The following is a 22018-nucleotide window of genomic DNA, read 5'->3' as shown; positions in this document are numbered from 1 at the left end:
TCTGTGATGGGGCTACGGCCCGTCTCCAGTTGTAGCTGTCTGCTTCCTCCTTGGGTCCCGAGCATCCATCCTTGCCCAGGCTGTGCCCCTCTACCCAACCCACAAGGTTCTCTAGCTGAACAGCAAATGCAACCCTCCCACTCCCCCAACTCAGTGCCCTTCACTGCTCCTAATGCCCTCCAGATCTCTGGCCACCTTGGCACCCTCCTCTCCCATCCCCTGCTGGCCCAGCTGTCCCTGCTCAGAGCATACTCCTGGGCCTGTCTGTCCTGGTGGCACCCAGCTCAGCACAGGGGGGCATGGTCCAGCAGGCCCAGCGGTGGGGCAGGCTCTGCAGCTTACAGCTGTGACCTGGGGAAAGGCAGGTCCCCGCTCCGACCCTCCGTTGCCTCCTCTATGAGCTATCATCGTAAACAGGGCTCAGGAGAAGCTAACTGGGCATGGGTGGTGTGTCATCAGGCTCAGTACAAGCCTCATAAAACTAGCTCAGGTCCACCCACTTGGAGCCTCATTCCTGTGGTCCCCCTGGATGATGCAATTATGTGTCCTGGGGGCTTAACTTTCAAGTGGGGGTTGGGTGGGGGCCGCACCATGCCCAGTGTCCAGCCCAACCTGACCCATGCTAGGGGGAGGTGAGGCTAGGTCAGGGATGGGCTCTTGTTGAATTGCCATAGGTTCCAGCTTAGAGCAGGGCTCTGGGAAGGAGTGGGGGCTGGGAGTGGGGCTCTCAGCCAAGGTTGGGGATGGGGCCGGGAAGCGGGAAGGAACAGGCTGGAGCCACTCACAGGCTGCGCTGGGCGAAGGCCTTGCAGGGAGTCCATGGTCGCCAGTGCCACTGGACGCTGAGAGGAGGGGGGACCCCGTAGGCGGTGCAGGTGAGGGCCTGGCGACTGTGGCGGGAGTAGGTGCTGGGGGAGGAGGCCTCCTTCTCATGGATGTGGGGTGGCACTGGGGGCATAGGCAGACAGCAGGTCAGTAGGCCCCTGCGTACCACCCGCCACCCCCTGGCATCCCCTCTTCCAGCCTGCTCTTCTTTTCCCTCCCCTCCATCCCCCTTCCCCCTCTTACCATTTACCACCAGCTCCAGGCTGATGTTGCGCCTCAGGCCGGCCGCGGAGTTCCACAGGGCCAGGGTGTAGGTGCCCGCGCTGGCCTCTGTCACCTCCTTTAGTACCAGGGCATGCGGACTCTGGCGCCCGGACACTGACTTTCTGTCCTTGTACCTGGCGCAGGAAGGGAGTTCAGTGGACTGCATGGACCAGGCTCCTGCCCCATCCTGGTGTGCCTTCCCTGCCACAGCCAGGCCCCAACAAGGGCAGCGATCATGCTGTCAGGGGAGGCAGGAGGAGGCTGCGAGTCCCCATGGGCCTAGCTCCAGCGAGCAGCCCCTCCTGCACCAGACTAGGCGAGGGTTGGGGCTGGAGCAGCTGGATCCGGACTGGAGAGCTATGGGGATGGGATGGTCTGCAGGCCTGCCCTGGTCTCACCGTGCCTGCAGGCTCAGGACTGGCTACCATGCCCAGTATGCCCTGTCTCTCACTGTGGTGTGTGTGGGAAGGATTGGAGGTGCAGTCCCCCTGCAGCACGGTCCAGACCCTTACCCCATGGGGGAGGGCCCTGCCTCACTTTCTGAGCCCAGCTCTGCCCTTCCTGGAGCTTTTCAGATACAGGAACTTCTTGCTGTCCTCACACCTGGGGCCTGGGCACTCGCTGTCCCCTCCGCGCTTGGATGCCCAGTCCTCTAGACACATGTATGGCTCCCTCTCTCCTATATGGAGAGCAACGTTAGAGCAGTGTTTCCCTACCGCCCTAGGAACCAGCTCCTGCCCTCTGCTCTTCTTCTACCTGCCTGCCCACGAGCACCCTGGTTTTCATGCATGTGTCTGCAGACCATTTGTCTCCCCTAAGGAGTGGTGCAGAGACCGTCCCTGTACTGCCCTTGCCTACACAGCAGTACCTGCAGTGCCTACCCATATGTAAACAAATGCACGTGCAAATACATGGCCTTACACCCCAAACCCGGGCCTGAGCTGGGGGGCACAGCACAGCCATTCTGCAGCCTGGGCTCCACCTGGAAATGGTCCTCCCTCAGACAGAGGTCTTCCCCGGCATTCAGCCAGGGAGCCGCGGGAGAGGCACACCCTTTGTCAGAGACCAACAGGGAGATGTCAGGGAGAGACCTGACTCATCTGGGGTCCCACACAGGGCAGGTCAGAGCAGGCCTGAGGCTGTGGAGTCCGCAGGGCTCTGCTGCAGACTTCTGAGTCCACCACCTGCTGTGTCAGTGATCCCATGCCAACCCCTTCATGTCCCTGAGCCCCCAGGGTCCTCTTCTGAAGACTGGGGAAGCAAAATGAACTTTCTTGCCAGGGTCGTGAGGTTTAACTGAGCATTTAGTGTGAGCCCTGCTCCAGCCACAAGCTCTAGCAGCGGAGGACCAGCCTGGCTAGCTGTCCACTAGCTCTCCATCCGTTCACTTATAACCATCACACACTTGACTTGAAGAGAGCCCTGTGAGGCTGTGGGGGCTACTAGTCCCTGGGGCCAGTGTCTCAGTGGACAGTGACCTGGCCGAGTGCATCTTGGAGGTCGGTGTTGGTCGAGGGAGAGGAGAAAAGCCAGAGGCAGTGGGAATGGTGAGAAGGCCCCAGCTACTTGAGCATCAGGCCTGGGTCAGACCCCAGATGCAGCAGAGCTGGGGAAAGCAGAGCCTCTCAGAGCAGCTGAGTCCTGCTGGCCTTGGAGGGCAGGAGACAGAGTCCCAGGGGTCTCCAGGAGGCTGACATGCAAGGGAGGGTCCAGGCTGCTCCCGGCCCCCCAAATGTTGGCTCTGTATCAGGTACCTCCAATGGACCCCAAAGCCTGTGGCCTCAGAGGAAGGTTTTTTCCAGGCCAGGCCTGGGGCATCCTGAGGTCCTCCCAGGAGGCAAGCCAGCACAGTGAGACTGAGAATATCTGGGCCTCTGCTTGCTCAGCCCTAGGCTTTTTGAAAAGGTCATCCTGCCTGGAGGGACATACCCCAGGCTGGGAAGGGTGGGGAAAGATGAGGCAGAGCCCTAGCAGGGGGCTTGGAATTCTGGTAGGAAAGCCCTCTCCCCTCTCCCACCTCTCTTTCCTTGTCTGCACCATGGGGGTCAGGCTAGAGTGTGACAGCCCAGCACGGGACCACACTGAGGGTTCCAATGACCTGAGGGTGTGTGTGGGGTGCTATGCCAACCCGAGCTCTTAGAGAGCTCTCGGGGAGCACCTAGCAAGTGTGGAGCCACCACGGAGGGATCCCCCTTCACTGGCCCTTGGTACACCCCGTAGGGGAAATCTTACTGTCAGGTCACAGGCCAGAGCTGGGGCCCTAGAGCCTGCGGGCCTCCTGGAAAGTTTTGCTTTCTGCCACACAGCTCAGGCTCAGCCCAGAGCCTGACTCTACAACACTTTGTGGAACCTGTGGCATCTCCGAACTTCGGGGTAGGAGGGCCCTGGTTGGGGGGCGGGCAGCAACGTGTTCAGAGGGGGCCTGAGGAGCCCAAAGCTGCTGCTGCAGGCTGGGCCAGAGCCTCAGGACATCCTCCTGCTGGTGGGGCCCTCTGAGATACTCAGCAGGAGCAGGGATGGGTTAGAGGAAGTCCTGCAGAGCATCCAGCACGCCCTCACATGATGCCAGCTTGCACAGTGTCATAGCAAGATAACTTTCCCTCTGGCTTAAATGCTGTATCAGGTGCACATTCCTTAGAGTGTCTTCAGGGGTCTCAGGACATGGAGCCTCGTAGTGGGGGAGGCTGCCCTTCCCGCCCTGTGGTCTGTTCTCATTCTGGGCCTGGGGGGGGGGGTGTCTTGTGAGAGGGGCAGGGGCCAGGGCTGGTACCATTGGAACTCTGGCGGGGGGTACGCCGCTAGCTTCACGGGCAGCTTCACCAGTTCGTCTCCTGCTGTGGCCTCCAGGACCGGACCCTTGAGCCACTCGACGCTGATGAAGGGCTTTTCTGCCGGATGGGAGGCATCCATGTAAGGCTGGGTCTGGAGTCACTGACCTACCCCTGCCCAGGGACTCCCAGCCACGGTCCAGCAGCCCCAGGCACCAGACAATTTGCAGACCCGGCTTGCCCTGCCCTCTGGGGGCCCAGTCATTGCCCTCCCTTTCCTCTGGCTGGACTCCGCCCTGCTCAGGGGCACCCTACGCTCTGACCACCCCCCCCCCCCACAGTGCACAGGGACCCTTGTTCCCAGGGCCTGATGACGGACGCCCCACCCAGCCCCAGGCGGTACCGTGCACAATGACCTCGGTGCTCTCCCGGAATCGCTGGATGCCGTTGTTGGCTTCGCACACGTATGGGCCCAGATCGTGCTGGCTGACGTTGTGGATGGTCAGGATGCTGGAGAGCTCTGTGTGAGTCTGCTGGGAGCGCCGCTCTGGCACCCACTTACCCCGCTCTGCCTACCCACACCCAGGGAAGCCCAGGGTCAGAGCAGTCGGGCTCTGGAAAAAATAGCACCAAGGGCACATACCCCAGCCCAGCTGTGGCTCTGGAAGCCTTGGACCTGGACCCAGAATGTTCCTTGGGGTAACCCCTTTCATCCGACAGGGGGTCTTTGGGAAGGACTGGGTCCACACCTCTTCTATTCAGAGGCCAGTGTGCACCAAGCAGGTGGGAGGTGTGTGGGCAGTGAGGGGGACTCCTGCAGACAGTGTGGGCATAGGACAGGTATAGGCAGGGATGAGGCCTCTGGGGGTGGTTCCAGTGTGGCCCTGCAGGGGCTGTCGGCTTCACCTGCTTCCCTGGATAGTCCCAGTCGAAGGTGACGCCCGAGTTGAACTCGGCCCACACGGTGCAGTTCAGGACCAGCTTTTCTCCGACCAGCAGCTCCAGCGACTTCTTGGGGAACAGCTGGATGTCATAGAGCTCATTGCCTGGTGACACAAGCACAGTGACCCCTAGGGCCCTCACGGGATGGGCACACAGAGCACAGGGCACAGGGTGCCCGCAGAGGCCAGCTGCGGCTCCGATGGCCCCATCCCTGGGATTTGGGGGACGCCCCATCATCCTCCTGCTCTGGGCAGCCCGTACCTGTGATGTGCACGAGGAAGGGGTTGGATAGGAAGTCCTGGCCACCCCAGGTGGTCTCACACTGCAGGTAGAGGGCGTCCCGCAGCAGCGGTGTGGGCACGCGCATTCCCCTGCGGTCATCCCAGACCACCTCCTGCCCGTCGGGCCGCAGCACTGAGCTTTGCTGCTGGGACATGGTGGCTCTCAGGGCCCTTTCTCCTGGCCAGACCCACGGCCACCTTTCCCAGGGACAGGATGGGATGGGAGGGACTGGAGCATGGGGCGGGAGTTGGGAGGAGGAGGAGGAGGACCGTACCGATCGCAGCGTGACATTGAGGCCAGGGATGGACACCAAGCAGGGCACCCACATGGAGTCCTTCCTGTTGACCAGGAACGTATCTGGCTTGTTGATGAAGGGCTGCTCCACGTCTGAGGGGAGGGGGGCAGGTTGTGGGAGGGGAAGGCGGGGCTTGGGGGGGGCGGTCCTCCGCTCAGGGGAGGGGCAGCCCCTAATCCTTCCCCAAACCGGGTCTGTAGGCTGGGGGTGGGGGTTGCAGGTGACTGGTGCTTGTGCCTCCCGGGCAGCCACTGGGCCCTCACCTCTCACGAACACGTAGGTGCTGGCGGCTGTGGTGCCCTCGATGCGGGCTTTGATGTACTTGTAGTAGCAGCGGTAGCTGCCCGTGTCATTGGCCCGGGCCTCCTGCAGCAGCAGTATCTTGCAGTAGGGCCTGGTGTCTGTGCCCTCGCAGTCTTGCACCACCCCTGTGTCCTCGCCGTCCTTCTCCCCTGTGGCTGGTGCCTCCTGAGCCCCTGGCCAGGACCACTCAAGGGGGTGCTGCCCCCTGGCAGAGGACACGAGAACTCAAGCCCGAGCCACAGCCCCCAGGGCACAAGCCTTGCCCGTAGCTTGTCTCACCCCGAGGTTGGAACACCCCAATTTGGGGCACATGCCATGGCTGACGGTGGGTGTAGGGGACCAGGGGTCCATGCAGGGTAACTTGAGAGGTGGGCATGGACTGGCCTGGGGTCAGCATGGAGTGACACAGGGCTGGGGTGGGTGCCAGGTGTCTGCAGGACCGGGGACAGACCATGCTTCCAGGCACGCACACTCAGGTGCCCAGGGATCCCCAAGCCTTGAGGTCGCTCTGCCCTCACAGAGAGGGGGCGCCTCCTGGATTCTCCTCTATCATCTCCTGCCTTGGCCTGGGGGCATTCAGGCCCCTGTCCCCCTGGCTGAGGACTGCATACCTGCAGGAGATGGATAGGCTGTCACTGGCGTCAATGACGTGTGTCTCCTCTGTGATGTTTAGGGTCGGGGGGGTCATGGAGTAGCCCCTCGCCAGGCCTGGGTGGAACACAGGGTTAGTATGGCGCTGGGTCGTGAGTTTACACAGTGACGTCAGTCTGGTCCTGATGGGCCTTCCCTCCCCCTAAGAGCACACTCCTCCCCAGGGCCGGGGCTGCTTTAGCTCTTGGCCCTGGGTGTACCTGCAAGGCCCCAAGACAATGAGAAATCTTTAGCTCAGGCACCCCTGGACCTTGTCCCTGGCAGCAGTCTGGTCCCACCCCCAGTGACCCCTGACCTAAGGGAACCCCAATCTCTCGCCCCAAATACGCTGAGCTCCAGCATGAATTCAAAGGGGGGAGCCCACAGGTGTCATCCTACACTGGGGGACACCTGGAAGGTGCAACCCTCACTTTTTGTCTCTGACATGTCGATGTGTGTGTGCCCATGGGCTTGTGTGTGCATGTGTGTGCGTGTGTGCGTGTGCATGTGAGATCCCGGTTGGGGTGGGAGCAGGCCTTGGGAGAGGTCTGGACCTGGAACTCTGGCAGATGCATCCTGCCAGGACCATCCTGAGACAACAGGAAGAGAGGACTGTGTGGCTGGAGGCCCAGGGCCGTGTCCTGTCCCTCCCCCTGTGTCCCTGTCCTCCTGGGGGGTATAGCCCACTATTGGTCCCAGCCTGAAGCCCTCTCCAGTCCCACAGATCCAGCTTCCCCGTCCTCCCCAATCCAGCCCTCTGATGCCCAGTGTCCCATACTGGCAGGTAACTGTGGCACGTGGATCCCAGGGGCTCCCCACCGTAGTTTGCTTTATACCACCCTGACCCTGACTGCCCTAGGAAACAGTCCCAGGGCACATTCTGGACACCAAGATCTCATTTCAGCATCCTAGGGACAAGGCAGCCGCTAGCCAGGGCCTGGTTCACCCCTCACTTCCCTACCTCCTGCTGGCCAAAACTTTCCAGGCACCACACCCTTGTAGGCCAGAAGCAGAAACCCCTCACTGTGCATCTAGTCCCATTGTACAGACAGGGAAATGGAGGCTTTCCTGCTGGAGGGCACTCTCACTTTCAGATGAAGTAGGGGCACACCAGGACTCTGCCCACTGCCTTCTCTCCAGCTTCATCTCCTGATACATCTCTGAGATGCACAGAGCTCTCACCATTGGGACCAAACTGCCAGGCTTTTCATATCTTTTTTTTTTTTTTTTAAAGATTTAATTTATTTATTTGAGAGGAAGAGAGAGAGAGTATTACAAGCATGGAGAGGAGTAGAGGGAGAAGGAGAAACAGACTCCCCACAGAGCAGGGAGCCAGATGTGGCGCCAGATCCCAGGATCCTGGGATCATGACCTGAGTTGAAGGCAGATGCTTAACTGACTGAGCCACCCAGGAACCCTCAGGCTTTTCCTATCTTGAAGTTTTTGCCTTCACCTGTCTTTTTGCCCTGGACATTTGTACTTCCTTTCTTCCTGAGGATCCCCCTCTTCAGGACCTTGTTCACTTATCCCTTCCCTGTGGTGGGGCAATCAGCGTTACTCAGGCAGCTTCCGCCTCCTGGGCCCCTGGTGTTAAGAATACGTCTCAAGCTGAACTGTGGTTTTCTGGTCACATCTGAAAAGAGGCTGTATTTTCTTCACCTTCCTAGGTTCAGTACAAAGGAGAGGCACACTGAAGGTGGGGGGGGGATTCAGTAATGGTAGGGTGGGTGATGAATGATCAGATAAATAAGTAAATGGATGGGTGCTTGGATAGTTGGGAGGGTGGATGGGTGGATGGATAGTTAGATGGGTTGATAATGGGTAGATGGGTAGTGGATGGATGGAATGATGAATGAGTGATGGGTAGGTGGGTGGACCGTGGATGGGTAGATGAATGGGTGGTGAATGTATGAGTGGATTGTGGGAGGATGGGTGGATGGCTGGTTTGGGGAACAGAGGGTGGGTGGGTGGATGGGAGTGGACAGGTGGATGAGTGGTTGATTGTGGGAGGATGAGAGGATGGGGGTGGATGGTTGGATTGTGGGTAGATGGGAGTAGATGGGTGGATGGGGATGGACAGGTGGATGGGTACGTGGATTGTGGGTGGAAGGGTGGGTGCTGGAGTGGGTTGATGGCTGGTGAATGGGGCTTGTAGGATCTTCCTCCCTAGAGGACACCATATCACCAAAGGAAGAATCCACATCACTGTACTAAACAGGCAGACTGTCTATTGTCTTTGCCACCCTTTCATCCATCTGTGCAAGGTTCTCCCTTGTTGCTCACCCCCCGCCCAGTGCCCCGTCTTCACCCACTTCCACCCAGCCCTGAATGATTAGCAAACTGTGCTGTAGACCTCACTGTCTTCCTCCATCCCTCCTGCCTTAACTGAAACCTGAAACCTTCTGAAGCACCGCTTTCCCTGAGGTAGTAGCGCTTTCCATGGTACATGCCTGGCAGTGGAGGGCTTCCTGTTGTCATCTCCCTTCCCTGATGGTATCACCTGCTCCCCGCTAAAGCTGTCATTAGCTGGCATCCTGATTATTTCCCCTCATTCTTTGCTCCTGGCTCTCCAGCTCCCATCACCCCAACTCAGGCCAATCCTCATGGTTTCAACATCCACACAGATGACTCACCAGTGTCCTGGCCTTTGTGGTCCTCATCTCCACTGTCCTCCCTCCTCCTGTCAGCCACTTACTTCCTGGGCACACCCTGGACCTGGTCCTTACCAGAACCTATGCCATCACGGAGTTCTTGCCTCTTGTCCTGGTCTCCTCATCTCCCCTGCCTCTTGCTAGATGCCCTTGTCCCACCACTGCTAAGTCCTTCAGCCTCATCAAAACTCCCAGTCCAGGGACCCCTCCTCAGATAGCCCCTCCTGGCCTCATCCCTGTCCTGGATCAGTGGGGACCTCAGCCCATCATTTGTATTCTTTCCTTGCCTCTCACCTTCCGCCCCAAACCTGCAGCACCATCATAGCCCCCAGTGGGTCAGCATTCAGTACAAAGCCAGAGCTCTGTGCTGCCACTCCCTACTTTCTTATCCTGTAGACAGAACCTAAATGGGCCCTTGGAATGAAGTTCATGGTGTTCTCTTCTCCCTCATTCTCAGCATTAATGAAGTAAAGCCATTAGATGGAGATCATCTTCTGACATCCAAACTCCTCACTCCCTGCCTGGGTCTTGGAAACCTTCTGACACTCCCCCTCCTAAGGCCAAGCCTTCTATCTCCCATTCTATAAACAACATACCCCTGCCAAGCTCCTTCATCCTCTATTCCTTTCCAGCCCTGCCCCCTTTCCTATTTCCCTTCACAGCAAAAACTCTGCTTGCTATCCCTTCCTTTCACATTGGCTCATCCCCCCTCTGGGTGTAGATGTCCCCCCTGCTTTATGGAGCCATCGGTCAAGGCATCCCATGATCTCCATGCTGCAGGAACCGTGGTCACTTCAGGCAGGGAGCAGGCCTGTCTTCTCCTCTGTCACCTTCTGTGAGCTCACTGTCTCCTTGTCTTCCTCTTTCCCCTCTGCCCAGCATCACATGTATCGCTCCTCACTCTCTTCCTTATAGGTCTCTCCCCTAAGTGTCCAGATACCTCCAGAGTTTCTTCTACCTCCTGTCCTTCTCTCAACTCCAATCTGAAGTATCCGGTTGCCATAGCGCTTGGCCATCTTACAGACACCCCAGGTCCCACATTTCTGATGTTGAACTCCAGACTCATACATTTTTTCACTCTTGCTGAGGATTCTCCTTGATAGTTCCCATATCCTCTGTGGGAGAAGCAATGGATAAGATTCTACTCACCCTGTGCAATCCACCACCAAAGCATCCCAGAGCCAGGCCCTGCTCTAATACTGGGGCCTGCTCGACAGCATTCAGCCCCAAAGTGGGTACCTGGGCCTACTCTTACCTTTCTTCAGTCTTGCACATAGTTGTTAGTTAAGAAACAGAAAGAACCCATATCATGCTTGTGCTTCAACTCCATCAGTGACTTCCCACTGCATTTTCAGGAAAATCCAAACTCGTGGCTGGACCACTGACCCCCTTTCCATACCCTTTTGGGCCATTCTCACCTTGTTTTCATGTCCTTCAGCCATCTTGACCTTCAGGCTGTCCCATAACATGCATGTTCCTTCCTGTCCCAGGGCCTTTGCACATACTTCTCTTGATTTGCCCCCTCTCACATGCCCTGCATAGGCTGGCTTCTTCTCACCCTCAAATCTTACCTTAGTCATGACTTCTCACCCCGTCCAAAACCTAAGTCACCTTTTAGTATCTATTTTAACCTCCTGGTTACTTCATCCTTCTTGTTGTGATTTGTAACTAACTTATTTATTTGTCTGTTCAATTTACATTCTTTTTAAAAAAGATTTTATTTATTTATATGAGAGAGAGTAGGAGAGAGCACAAGTAGGGGGGAGTGGCAGGCAGAGGGACAGGGAGAATCAGCGTCCCTGCTGAGCAGGCAGCCCCATGTGGGGCTCGATCCCAGGATCATGACCTGAGCTGAAGGCAGCCACTTAACTGACTGAGCCACCTAGGTGCCCCTCAACTTATGTTTTTCCATTTCTTCTACTAGACAGTAAATTTCAGTGGGGGTAAATTTCAAAGGACCAGGACAGTCTCCTTTTTTACCCCACCCCACATCTAGCACAGCATCTGGCACAGAATCAAGACTCTTTAAACACCTGTTGAATGAATAAATGGGTGAGTAGATGGATGGATGGATGGACGGATGAATAAATGAGTGAATGCATGGGAATATGTGTGGATGGATGGAGAGATGGCTAGCTGGATTGTCAGGTGGGCAGAGAGATGAATAGAAGGACAAATAGATGAGTTCAAGGATGAATGGTTGGTTGAAACGAAGGATGGCTAGGTGGAAGAACAGATGTACAGACAAATGGATAGAAGGATGGATGGATGGAAAGATGGTTGATGGAAGGATGGATAGGTGAATGGATGAAAGGATGGAAGAAGGATGGCTAGATAGAAGGATAGATGGATAGATGGACAGATGAGTAGAAGGATGGATAGATGGGTGGAAGGTTGGATGGATGGATGGTTGGATGGACAGATGGATAGATAGAAGGACAGATGGATAGATAGATGGACAGATGGATAGAAGGATGGGTGGATAGATACATGGATGGAGAGGTGGATGGATGGAGAGGTGGATGGATGGATGGGTGGGTGGATGGATGCCTGGATGCATGGATGTATGCATGGATAGATACATGGATGGATGGGTGGATAGATGGAGAGGTGGATGGCTGACTGGCTGGCTAAACAGGCCTCAGGTTTTCTTTTGGGTTGGAACTATGGTCAGAACCTGTCATTCCTCTGCAAAATATATTTCCAATCTTAAAGACCAAGCTCCCTGGTGACCATGCGTACCCTAGAATGTTCAGTAGCTAAAACAGATCTGACTCAATGACTGTCTTGCCCAGAGGTTCCATGCTGCCCAGCCCCCACCTGCAAACCCAGCGAAGATGCATCCTTCCTGCAGGGCTGTTGTCTGTCCCCAATGTCCTTCCCTTCCTACAGCAGGAAGCGCTGTCATCCTGGCCTCTGCTGCACTCCCCCTGCCTTCCTGTTCCTGGCCCAGGAACTGGCTTCTTCCTTCCCCTGGCCTATGGCCCTGGCCCCCCAGCTCACTACAGAGCAGTCGGGGCAGGCGCCGGGCTGAGGTCAGGGAGGCCAGAGTGCACACCTCCTCTTCTCTGTGCTGTCAGCAGCCTTGGGCAGTGGGACCCTGCCGTCAGCCACAGGCAGCCGGCTGTGGGAGCAGCACACTGGGATCCTGGGTGAGGTGCGAGTGGCAGGAGGCGGGGGTGTGGGCAGTCCTCCATGTTAGGCACTAACCATGGCCTTGCAGTTGTTGGTTCCTTTGATCCTCACACGACCCAGGAGGAAGGGAAGAATCACAAGTCCAGTCGGCAACAAGGAAACTGAGGCTCTAGGACCCACAGAGGCAGCCGTGCAGGCGCCCAGGTCTGGCCAAATCCAGGCCTGTCCCTGCCCAGTTCCCAGTCCTCACATCTCTCTGTCTCCTTCTCTCCCAGCACGACCCTGAGTGCCTGCCTCTCTCCTCTCCAGCAGTCTCCTTTCTGGCTTCCAATCTGTCGCTCAGCCTAGAGGACTGTCGTGGTCTGGGGACACCCTCGCTGGCTGCTTGTGGCCTTCCGGAGCTGTGCATACCCTTGGCCTGGCCTCCAGGGTGAAGCTCATCCCAACAGGCCCTGTCCTCCTGGCCAGCTTCACCTCCCAGTTCTGCTGCCACCTCCAGCATCCACCAGGTCCTTGCCCACCTCCCTGCGGGCCTCAGGTGGTGTCCTTTGTTCTTTCCTGTTCTCTGTGCTTGGAGAATCGCTGCTCCTACTCCAAGACCCATGACTGAGCGCATGGTCTCTCCCCTGTCCCTGTCCTTAGTCATGGCTCTGTCCTCAGATGCAGCATAGCCAACCCAGGGATGCAGTCCAGAGGGTCTGTGAGCTCAGGGGTGCCCTTCCAAGCACTGACTATTTCTTACTGCAGACGCTGTCGCGGTCACTCTGTGGACAGGGGGGACTAGGTGGAAGTCCTGCCAGTCTGATCCACAATCTCCTTAGCAGCTGAGCCCAGGACAACAGAGGCAGCTAGGGGCCAGGCTGCAGACTGAAGGCAAGCTGAAGGAGAAACATGGGGGACAGCTGGCTGGGGAGGCCGGGCTTGGGGTCTCTACGCATGTGTCCTAGAGGTGGGTGGATTTGGGGAGACCTGCTCAAGGTCCCTCTCCCTTCACTCTTGGAGGGGAGGCACAAGGATGTTCTGTCCTAGAGTCCCCCCCACCTCCAAACCCCCCACACCTGGCTGGTAACCTCTGTGCCTCCAGAGGCCAAGAGTGATAGTCAAGAGACAACAGTCCCCTGACCCTACAAGACTGAGATGGCTGGGATAAGAGGGGCTGTTCCCAGAGTGTGCTTGGAGCCCTCCGAGCCTAGCTGTGTGCCCCACAATGCCAATCTCTAGCTGTGTGGCCTCCGGGAGGGCCCTTCCTCTTTGCAAGCCGCAGTTTTCCCACTTGCAAAATGAGAATTGTCCCTAGGAAGATAGGGAAGCACACCTAACATGATAGCACATCACAACCCATTGCAAGAACAAACTGTTGCTGGCTCATGAGCGCCCAGCCTGTGGCTGTCACCGCCTGCTGAGTGTTTTGCACACCACAGCTATGGTGGTGGTGGTGGTGGGTCAGAGAAGGCCCTACTGGTGGGAGGGGGTGAGATGAAACGTGCTTTGTAGAGTGAGTAGGAGCTGGCTGGCTCAGGAGAACACACAGGGCAGAGGGGACAAGTGAGGCTGGAATATGGGTGACCTTGGGCTGCCAGGTAGATGGGACAGATGTGGGGCAAGGAGGCCACAGGAAAGTGTTGTTGGCCTTGCTCACTGGTGTGCTCCCTCCTCCTGGTGATGGTACCCTGCAAGGCTCCAAGCCTATCTTTGAGCTGTTCCACCCATCCTGGCAACTTTCCTGAGTGCCTGCCATCGGTGGGGAGGGAAGGGAGGACTTTCTTCCAAAATGTCTCTGGCAGGCCACCCCACCCAACCCCTCAGACCAGACCATACCCACTGTGGGGCAGGACAACTAGAACCATAGGGCGCATGACCCCCCAAACCACAAGACTAGCACATGTTTAAAAGGTGGAGAATTCCCAGTATTGGCAAGGTTGTAGGCAAACAGGCAAATAGGGACTCAGCACTAAAGGAAGGCTCATACTCGTTGACCTCCCCACCCCCACCCCATTCTGCTTACCCCAGACATCCTGTTAGGGTAATAATAGCAAACACGGATTTAGCACTTTCTGTGTGCCAGGCCCTGCCCGTGCACCTGCACACCCGCTCCCCCCCAACCCCGTCATGCCCTCTGAGGTGGGCTCTGTTCTTGTCATTTTGCAGTTGGGAAAACTAAAGGTACAGGGGTTAACGTGCTGCTCAGACATTATCTCTGGGGGACAGGATCACAGGAAGCTACTCCTTACTGTGTACAAGAATACTCTGTATTCTTGGGGTTTCTGCAGCTCAAACTATCTTTTCTGCAACATCCCTGGAAGCACGGCTCTCCCTTCCACTACAGTTTGCCCTCCTTGTGGTGGTCACATGTCAGGCATTTCTAACTCCACTCAGCCCCCACAGCCAACTGGTCATGAAGTCATGTCCATCCTCAGAGGCAGCACCAAAGGTGGTGGTGGGGGTTCCCAAATCTGGGAGCTCCAGGTTTGCCCCTCTTCTCTTCCTGCCCGACCCCCTCCCCAGCAAAGTGCTTCATGCTTAGACACCAAGCAGGGAACACCTTGTGCCCAGAAAGCCAGATCCTGGGACAGCCCCTGTCCAGTCCCCCACCCCTCAAACCCACTGTCCAGCTGGCCTCAACGTCCATCCTCTGGCTTGCCATGCCAGTGTCTCCCCACTGGTCTAGAGTTACCCAGTGGCTAGATTATTTTTCTAGAACACAAGTCCTTCTCCTACCTAAAATCACTATGTTACTTGGGGGCAGAAGCTGTGTTCTTCCCACGGCCTTACAGGTGACTGCTGCTCCCTCCAATCCTAGAGCCACATGTAGAGGCCCTCACCTTGGGGCCCTGCTGCATGTTTCTGCGGCTCCATGCAGCAGTCGGCCCATTGCATCTGACAGCTGCTCAGTGCAAGAAGGAGGGGGCCTATGCTTGTCTTTCATGGCGGGGTCCCCAGCACGTGACTTGGCCTGTGACTGCTCCAACTCCCTGAGGGTCTGGGGAGCAAAGGGACAGCAAAGAGTGGGTGGGCAGGTGTGGAGGTGAGTGATGGAGGTGGAGATGTCCTGCAGTGAGGTAGGCATGCTGGCCAAGGGTAGATTTTGCAGAAAGGCAAGGTGTCTGTGGGGCGTATGCTCCTTTTGAAAAGTCTCTGGGACAATCAAGATAAAAATGTCCAAAGGATGGTCAGAAATTTAGGCCCCCACCTGCCCACCCCACCAGACCCTTCACTGGGAAATGCAGACAACCATCTGCCCCTTCTGACCCCTTGGCCCCCATGCCATCTGGGACCAGATCCCTGACTCCCGACACTCCTTCAAAGCCTTGTGAGCCATCCCCACCCCCGGCCTTAACTCCTGATCTCCAAGACGGACCCAGTAAGCCGTGACACAAAGCTAAAACCTTCACATACCCTGGTGTAAAGCAGTCTGATGAACTGTTTACACTGAGGTGAGGCTCCACTTCTAGATACTCCAAAGGCACAGCTCTGTGCCCCTGTGTGCTGCTTTATACGGATGAATCTCCATTCAGCAGAATCTGGGGTAGCTCTGAGGATGACGCTTTAGGTTGGGTGAAGATCAGAGCTTCTTTCCCTAAACCCATCTGAAAGCCCTCGTTCAAATGCTCTGGGGGGCACACAGCGTGTGGGAATGAAGCACCCCCACCCTGGAAACCCACCCACTCAGAGCAGTCCCATCCTCTGCCTGGAGTTCTTGGCAGCCCCTCTGAAGGCAGGGTGTATCTAGAGCAGGAGAAAGGTCACGTGCTGGGAGCTGGGGTGTGCGGTGGGTGCAGGCTAGGCAGACATGGAGTTAGGGATGCCCTTGGGACCCTGGCAGGAAGGGTTTGGACCACTGGCTCAAGAAGTTGGGCTTATCGCTGGCTGGGGTGCTGCGGAAAGCTCCGATCTGTGTTTTAAAAAGGTCCCCGCTGGGGCACCTTTCTGGAAGCAGGGACGGAGGTGAGGCTGAGTGGGACCAGGAGCCACTAGACTACCCCCGAGGGTGGGGGGGAGGGACACCCTGGCAGAGGCTGAGCTCCCTGCAGCTGTGGGTGCAGTCTGCTGTGCCAGACAGTTGCCGTGGCCTGCCTGGGGTCAGGACTCTGCTCCACAGCAGCAGGACGGGCGGTGTTATCAGACAGGCCAGCTGGCTCAGAGGTGGCCCCCCAGCAGCTGCTAAATCTGGGCCGTGGGCTCCTGCCGCAGGAAGAGGGAAACGCAGGCAGGATGTCCTCTCCTGTGGCCGACAAGTCCTTTCCCATGAACCCCTGCTGACCTCGCTGGCCACGTGGCGGGACTCCCCCACTCACCACCGTGACCTGTGCCTGCTTGCCAGGCTCCCACACCCTGGCCTGGCTCAAGGCAGAGATGGGGGGAGTGTGGGGACCCCTGAGGCACAGGAGACCCGGCCTGGGGACGTGCCTGCTGCTGCTGCACCCAACCCCAGCCCTGCCAGCCCCGAATGCCCACACCTTCCTGCTCCCAGACTTCTCCCTTTGGCATAACCGGAAAACTGAGATCCCAGAGGAAGCCAGTGTCTGAAAAGGATCGAAACTCAGGAATCCCTGGCTCCAGCTGGATATGTTTTCGGCTGCCTTTGGCTCCAAAGTCAGCGCAGGGAGTGTGAGGGGCTCTCCACACCCCTTCCTTGGCCCACCTCCCTCACGGAGAGGACTCTCAGAGATTCTTGGGGGACGGGGAAGCCCTGGTGGGCAGAAACCTGCCCTGTGGGGGAAAGTGTCCAAACCACAGTCTGAGGAGTGTAAATCAGACACTCCCTCCTGGCTAAGACCCCACTTAATTTTCCTGGGTTCCTTGATTGCCCTCTGCCCTATTATAGTCAAGTGCCCCAAGTTTCCTTCTTCCTTATCTGACCCAGCTGTATCAACTGGGAACTCCCACCGGGAACCTATCAACTGGGAACTCCCACCTGGCTCCCGGCAGCCCTTCGTCTTGCCCCACCTGCACTCCTCCTCGCGGGGTCCCCACCTGGTTAACCACCTTCATGACCCATTCTGTGGTTTATGCCAGAGACTAACTAGTAGGCATCCCTCTCCCCCCCACTCCCCCAGCTGCCTCTTCCCCTGCCATAGCCTCCTAGCTGTGGGCTCCCACCTTGTTTTGCCCAGAACCTCCCTTTTGCAGGTGTGCTGCTGGCTCCTGCCACCTCCAACTGCCTCACTTCCCCCACCCTACTCTGGCCCCCTGGAGACTCTAGTCTTATCTGACTACCCACAGGTCCCCATACACCAACTGGACTCTACTACCTCTGAGCCTTGGAGGGGTTCTTGGACCTCCTTGGAATTCCCTTCCCTGGAGTTTGGAGATCTCTTCAAGAGATCGCTAGAAGCGATGCCCACTTCCTCTGCAGCCCATGGCTACCAGGTGGGCTTCATGGGGGTCCTGAGCACTTCTGTCCCTACAATAGAGATGTCTGATACCATGTCCGTGTCCCAGCCAGGCTGGCACTCAGGAAAACCCCTGCAGGATGGGGCTGGTCCAAATCCTCCCGGAGCCACTCTGAGCAGGCACTGAATCTTGTGACTTGCTTAGAACTGCAGTCTCCTTCCCTGGGTCGGGGTCCCACTGCCTGGGGCAGCATGGGGGTGGCAGAGTGGGGAGCTGGCCAGATAATCCTCCTTACACTTCATTCTCAGTCTAGTGTCTGGTCATGTGGGCTCTGTGCTCTGAGGAGGAAGAGAGCCCTTCAGCCACAGTGACTGAGCTGGGACCAGTGGCCCATAGGACCGAGTAAGGTGGCCCAGCCCCCCACATCTTGTCTGACTGGCATGCCCTGTCCCTCCCCCACTGCCCTGTCCACATCTGGGTCTGGCTCAGGCCTGAGGAGCAGGGACAGTGGAGATCTGAATGGCTGGCCACATGAGACTCAGCCCACAGCAGGGGCCAACGTCCTCAGGCCAGGGCAACATAGCTGCCCGGCTGTTCCTGAGCAGATTGCCCACCATCCAGTGGTATAGACAGCCACTCTCCAGACTAAACCCAAAAAGCAAAGGCCTGTCCTCTGCGACCTGCCCTCTCCCCAGAGTCACTGTCAATGAACTGCTTTTGGAACTAGACTGGGACCCCCCAACCATAAAGTCCAGCCTCATACAGCCCCTGAAATGCTTGCCCAGTACATTGCTATGCATGGGGGAAACTGAGGTGCGCGGAGTTGCAGCCCAGACAACACAGTCAGGGATTTAGGGACCGAGCTGAGACAAGAATCTGGATCTATGGCCAGCCATGTACTTTGGAGGAGTCAGCTTCAGCATCCATGAGATTCTCACCTGATGCTACCTGGCCACCTACGCCGTCTGTCCTGACACTTGGCTGCAACTTAAGTGTTTATGCTTCTGCTCCCACATCCCATCCCGGGTCAGGCTGGCAGCTTCTCAGGGCAAATGCAGGGCGTATTTCACAGCAGCTGTGCAGGGAGGGGGGTGTCTATCTGGGCCACCCTCCTCCATGGGCCCCTTCAGCTAACATCCTCTCCCTTCCTTGTCACTGCCTGACTTTGGTACAAACCACCTGGGCTCCCCATAGGATTGGCCTCATCCCTCATTCCTCCTCCATTTCCAGAGCACCCAACCCCAGGCGCTCCTGGTTCTCACACCTTACAGAACATTCCCTGCCTCCCTGGAAGCCTCTGGCTCCCTCCCTCCCTCATTCCTGTGGAGGAATCCCATCCTGGACTCTGCTCTGCTCCCTCTCCAGCTCCCCAGCCCAGACTCTCTTGATCTTCAGACACCTCACCCAACGGCCAGCCGGATGTCTCCTCAAGGTGGGGTCTCCCACTCCTCAGCCTGACACATTTCACTTCTCTCACCACACTCATTCAGTCACTTGACAAACACGCTAGGTATCTGTGAGAGCCTGGCCCTGGGCTGGATGCAGGGGAGCAAGAAAGGGCAAAGGGACAGCCCCTCTTCTCTGGGCTGCCCCAACTCAGAGTCGTCCTCCATCCTGCCTCTAGATTCATCCACACCTTCTTCCTCTCCCCAGTCCCCTGCCCCTCAGCCTGTGAAGGCATAGAGAACAGGTCTCTGTTATCCCACAGATCTGGGAGGACCATTTCCCTTACTGCTGGCCTTTGGAAACCTTGCAGAAGTTACAGATGTCCTTGTTCTATGCTCCCTCCTCTGTAAAATGGGTTTTTACACTCCCTTGGGAGGATTGTTAAGAGACGAAGTGTTCAATATCTGCCATGTTCAAAAGTAGCAAGGGCCCCCTCCAGCCCTTCCAGCACTTTCCCCTCAACCACTGCGGTCCTGTGACCCTCTCTCTACCCTCTGACTGTCTGGGTCACTAGATCTTGTGTAGACATCCAGCTCATCCTCACCCCTCCTCTGACATCTCTGTACAACGACACTTCCCTGTTCCTTTGCTAATCTCCCACACTCCCTCTTCTCCAGCCACACGGGGGCACCTTCTGGTCATACTCCTGTCACAGACCATACCCCGCGTGTTTAAGACCCTTCCGTGGGTGCTCCTGCCTTAGAGTCTGAGCTCTTGAGTTTGGCCTCCAAAGGCTCACACCCCGTCAAATGCGGGGAGCGCTGGCATTCTACCTCTTCTGCTCTGTGGATCTCTCCTGGGTTGTAAACTCAAGATTCTCAAGTTCCCCTGTGAACCTGCGCCCAATCCGCCGGACGGCGCGAGTCTCTGGTGGTCCCCGAACCCCTGCCTCCGTAATCTCTGGCCGGGGGAAGGTGGACACCTGCCCCGAGCGCCCTCTGGGGGACCGATCTCGGGAGCAGCTGGGAGGCGTCGGGAAGTGCACACCCAGGTCTGCGGCCCGGCGGGGATAGCCGGGTAAGGTCCCAGTTGCGCGGAGGGGAGCGTAGCGCCGTGCAGCGCCGGGACTCCTCCGGGTAGCTGATAAGCGAGGGCAGGATCCTCACTGAGGATGCGGTGCGATGCGGCCCGGCTCCAGAGGAGCTGAGCCACCCACAGTGGACGGTGATCGAGGACCCCGAGCACCATCCCGGCACTGCGGTGCAGACGATGCCCGGTGTCTGACCCGCCTGCAGTCTCCGCCCACCCTTCCCTCAGCCTGGCGGGCCCCGGCCCTGTCTGCCGGGCTCCATCCCGCGTCCGTATCCCCGGGCTCCCAGTGCCCTCTCCCCTGCTGCCCCAGGCTCCCGGGGGTCCAATGCCCCGCCCGTCCCTGCCGCCCCGGGAAATCCTCCCCGCTAGCGGCCAGCCGCGCACTCCTGCGGGCGGAGGGCTCACCGCGCTCGCCGTCGAGCAGTCCGAGGCAGAGCCACAGGCGCAGGCACAGCGCGGCTCTCCGCTGCATCTCCGGCCGCTGAGGCGCGGGTCTGTCCTGCTCGGCTGCCGCTCGGGGCTCGGAGTGTGGGCGCACCAAGCGAGCGCGGGCGGGGCCGGGGCCCGCGCTGCCGAGGCTGGCCGGGCCGGGCCGGGGCGGGGCCGGGACCCTCCCCCGAGGGCGGGGCAAGGCCCGTCGGACCGCCTCTCGCACCTATCGGTCCAGCCCCCTCCCCAGCCCCGGTGGCTTGCCGGCGAGGTCCGAGCGAACGCGTCTCGCTCGGTCGCTAGAGGTTAGTTAGGGTCCCACTTCCGAAGCCTGCGGGCGGCTCCGGGTGGACGGAGAACGCAGGGAAGGCACCAGTCCTCCCCTGCGCGCTAAGAAGGCGACGAACCCCGTCCCGGTCAAGACTGGACGAAATGTGTCAGCGCCTACTTTTCTGTAATTTCCTTTCATCCATAAATAGTGTTCAAAGTAAAAAAAAAAAAAAAAAAAAAAAAAAGCAATGGGTACAACTTAAAGATAGCGGTATGAGAGATCTCTGGGAATGTTCTGCAAGCTTCATCTTACCACCTGCGCAGTGTAGATGGGGGCTGTACCCTCGCGGGCGGCATCCAGTAGAACCACTCCCCACCCCCATCCCCCACCCCCCCGACGCACGGCCTCTTCCTTAGATCTCCCCCGAATAGTTTTACTCTGAGCTCATTCATAAGTCCTTGTATCAGGTGACACTCTACTGTCAGACTTGGCAACCCTCTCACAGACTTCCTTTCTCTTTTCAGTTCTGTCTCTAGAATTTTCCTATTTAAGAATAAATCCCCTGATGATGACTATAGCGGCCTCCCTCCCCGGCCCCACCCTGTATGCTAAAGTCCGTAGGTCTTGGCCCAAGACCAGGACCGGATTGTTGATAACAACCATGACCAACTCTCAAACTGCGAGTATTAAGTATGCTGTAAGGTTGGAACCACAAATCGGTGGGTGATAGTTCAGATGATGTAAAAAAAATAATGTTGGAGGAACGGGACAACCAAACAAATGAAGGTAGACTTTTTCTCTGCCGTGTGTTGATGGTCTTCCAATAGTTTTAGTTTTAAAGTAAAAACTTATTGTAAGGTGTAACACACATACGGAAAGAAGGATATGTCAATGTGTTATGAATGGAAATTTAAAATCTGTCTCCGCTGCCCAGATTAGGGAATACAGAAGGGCATCAGCATTCCAAAAGTCTCTAATCTTTCCCATCACAAACGCCTCCCTGACTTCTAAATCCGGGCTTTATCAATTATCTTTTTTTTTAAAATCCAAATATGTGTTTTGTTTTTTAACTTTATTTAAATTGGTTCATCCCACATATATCTTTTTCCCCAGCATCTTTTGTGAGATTCATCTACCAGTATGATGAACCACGCTCTCCTCATTTTCATAGCTGTGTGATAATCACAATTTATTTGTCCATTTATTATTGATAAAAGTTTGAGTTGTTATCAGTTTCCACTTTTTGCTGCTAAGAACATGCTTAAATATTTCTTGTTGTACATATGACCTATTATCTAGGTGTGTGTCCAGGAGTAAAACTGCTAGGTCAGAGAATGTGTATCTTCAACTTCTGTAGACAGTGCCAACTACTTTTTTTTTCTTTTTGCTACTATTTTGGACTCCGCAGCAG

At 57.0% G+C, this 22018-nt stretch overlaps 1 protein-coding gene across 35 annotated transcripts in view; it reads right to left on the bottom strand.

Annotated features, from left to right (window-relative positions):
- Positions 1 to 20508, bottom strand: part of FLT4 (fms related receptor tyrosine kinase 4) — a 38901-nt gene extending 18393 nt beyond the window's left edge. For 13 of the 35 annotated variants that reach the window (XM_082723545.1, XM_082723514.1, XM_082723522.1 and 10 more), the window contains exons 1-10: positions 20313 to 20506; positions 6291 to 6387; positions 5640 to 5884; positions 5356 to 5468; positions 5061 to 5226; positions 4764 to 4903; positions 4261 to 4429; positions 3860 to 3977; positions 1069 to 1223; positions 786 to 948 (exon numbers count right to left, since the gene is read on the bottom strand). In XM_082723545.1, the coding sequence (XP_082579671.1) occupies positions 786 to 948; positions 1069 to 1223; positions 3860 to 3977; positions 4261 to 4429; positions 4764 to 4903; positions 5061 to 5226; positions 5356 to 5468; positions 5640 to 5884; positions 6291 to 6387; positions 20313 to 20379 (1433 nt within the window). In that variant the 5' untranslated portion in view covers positions 20380 to 20506. Of the gene's footprint in view, positions 1 to 785; positions 949 to 1068; positions 1224 to 3859; positions 3978 to 4260; positions 4430 to 4763; positions 4904 to 5060; positions 5227 to 5355; positions 5469 to 5639; positions 5885 to 6290; positions 6388 to 20312 lie in introns of all 35 variants that reach the window. The other 22 variants (XM_082723532.1, XM_082723515.1, XM_082723520.1 and 19 more) reach the window with 6 other exon arrangements.
- Positions 20509 to 22018: the final 1510 nt, after the last annotated feature.

This window comes from Mustela nivalis (assembly GCF_964662115.1).
Source record: "Mustela nivalis genome assembly, chromosome: 3".
Lineage (NCBI taxonomy): Eukaryota > Metazoa > Chordata > Mammalia > Carnivora > Mustelidae > Mustela > Mustela nivalis.
Note: the sequence above shows the minus strand (reverse complement) of the source record. Positions and strands in the feature narration are given on the sequence as shown.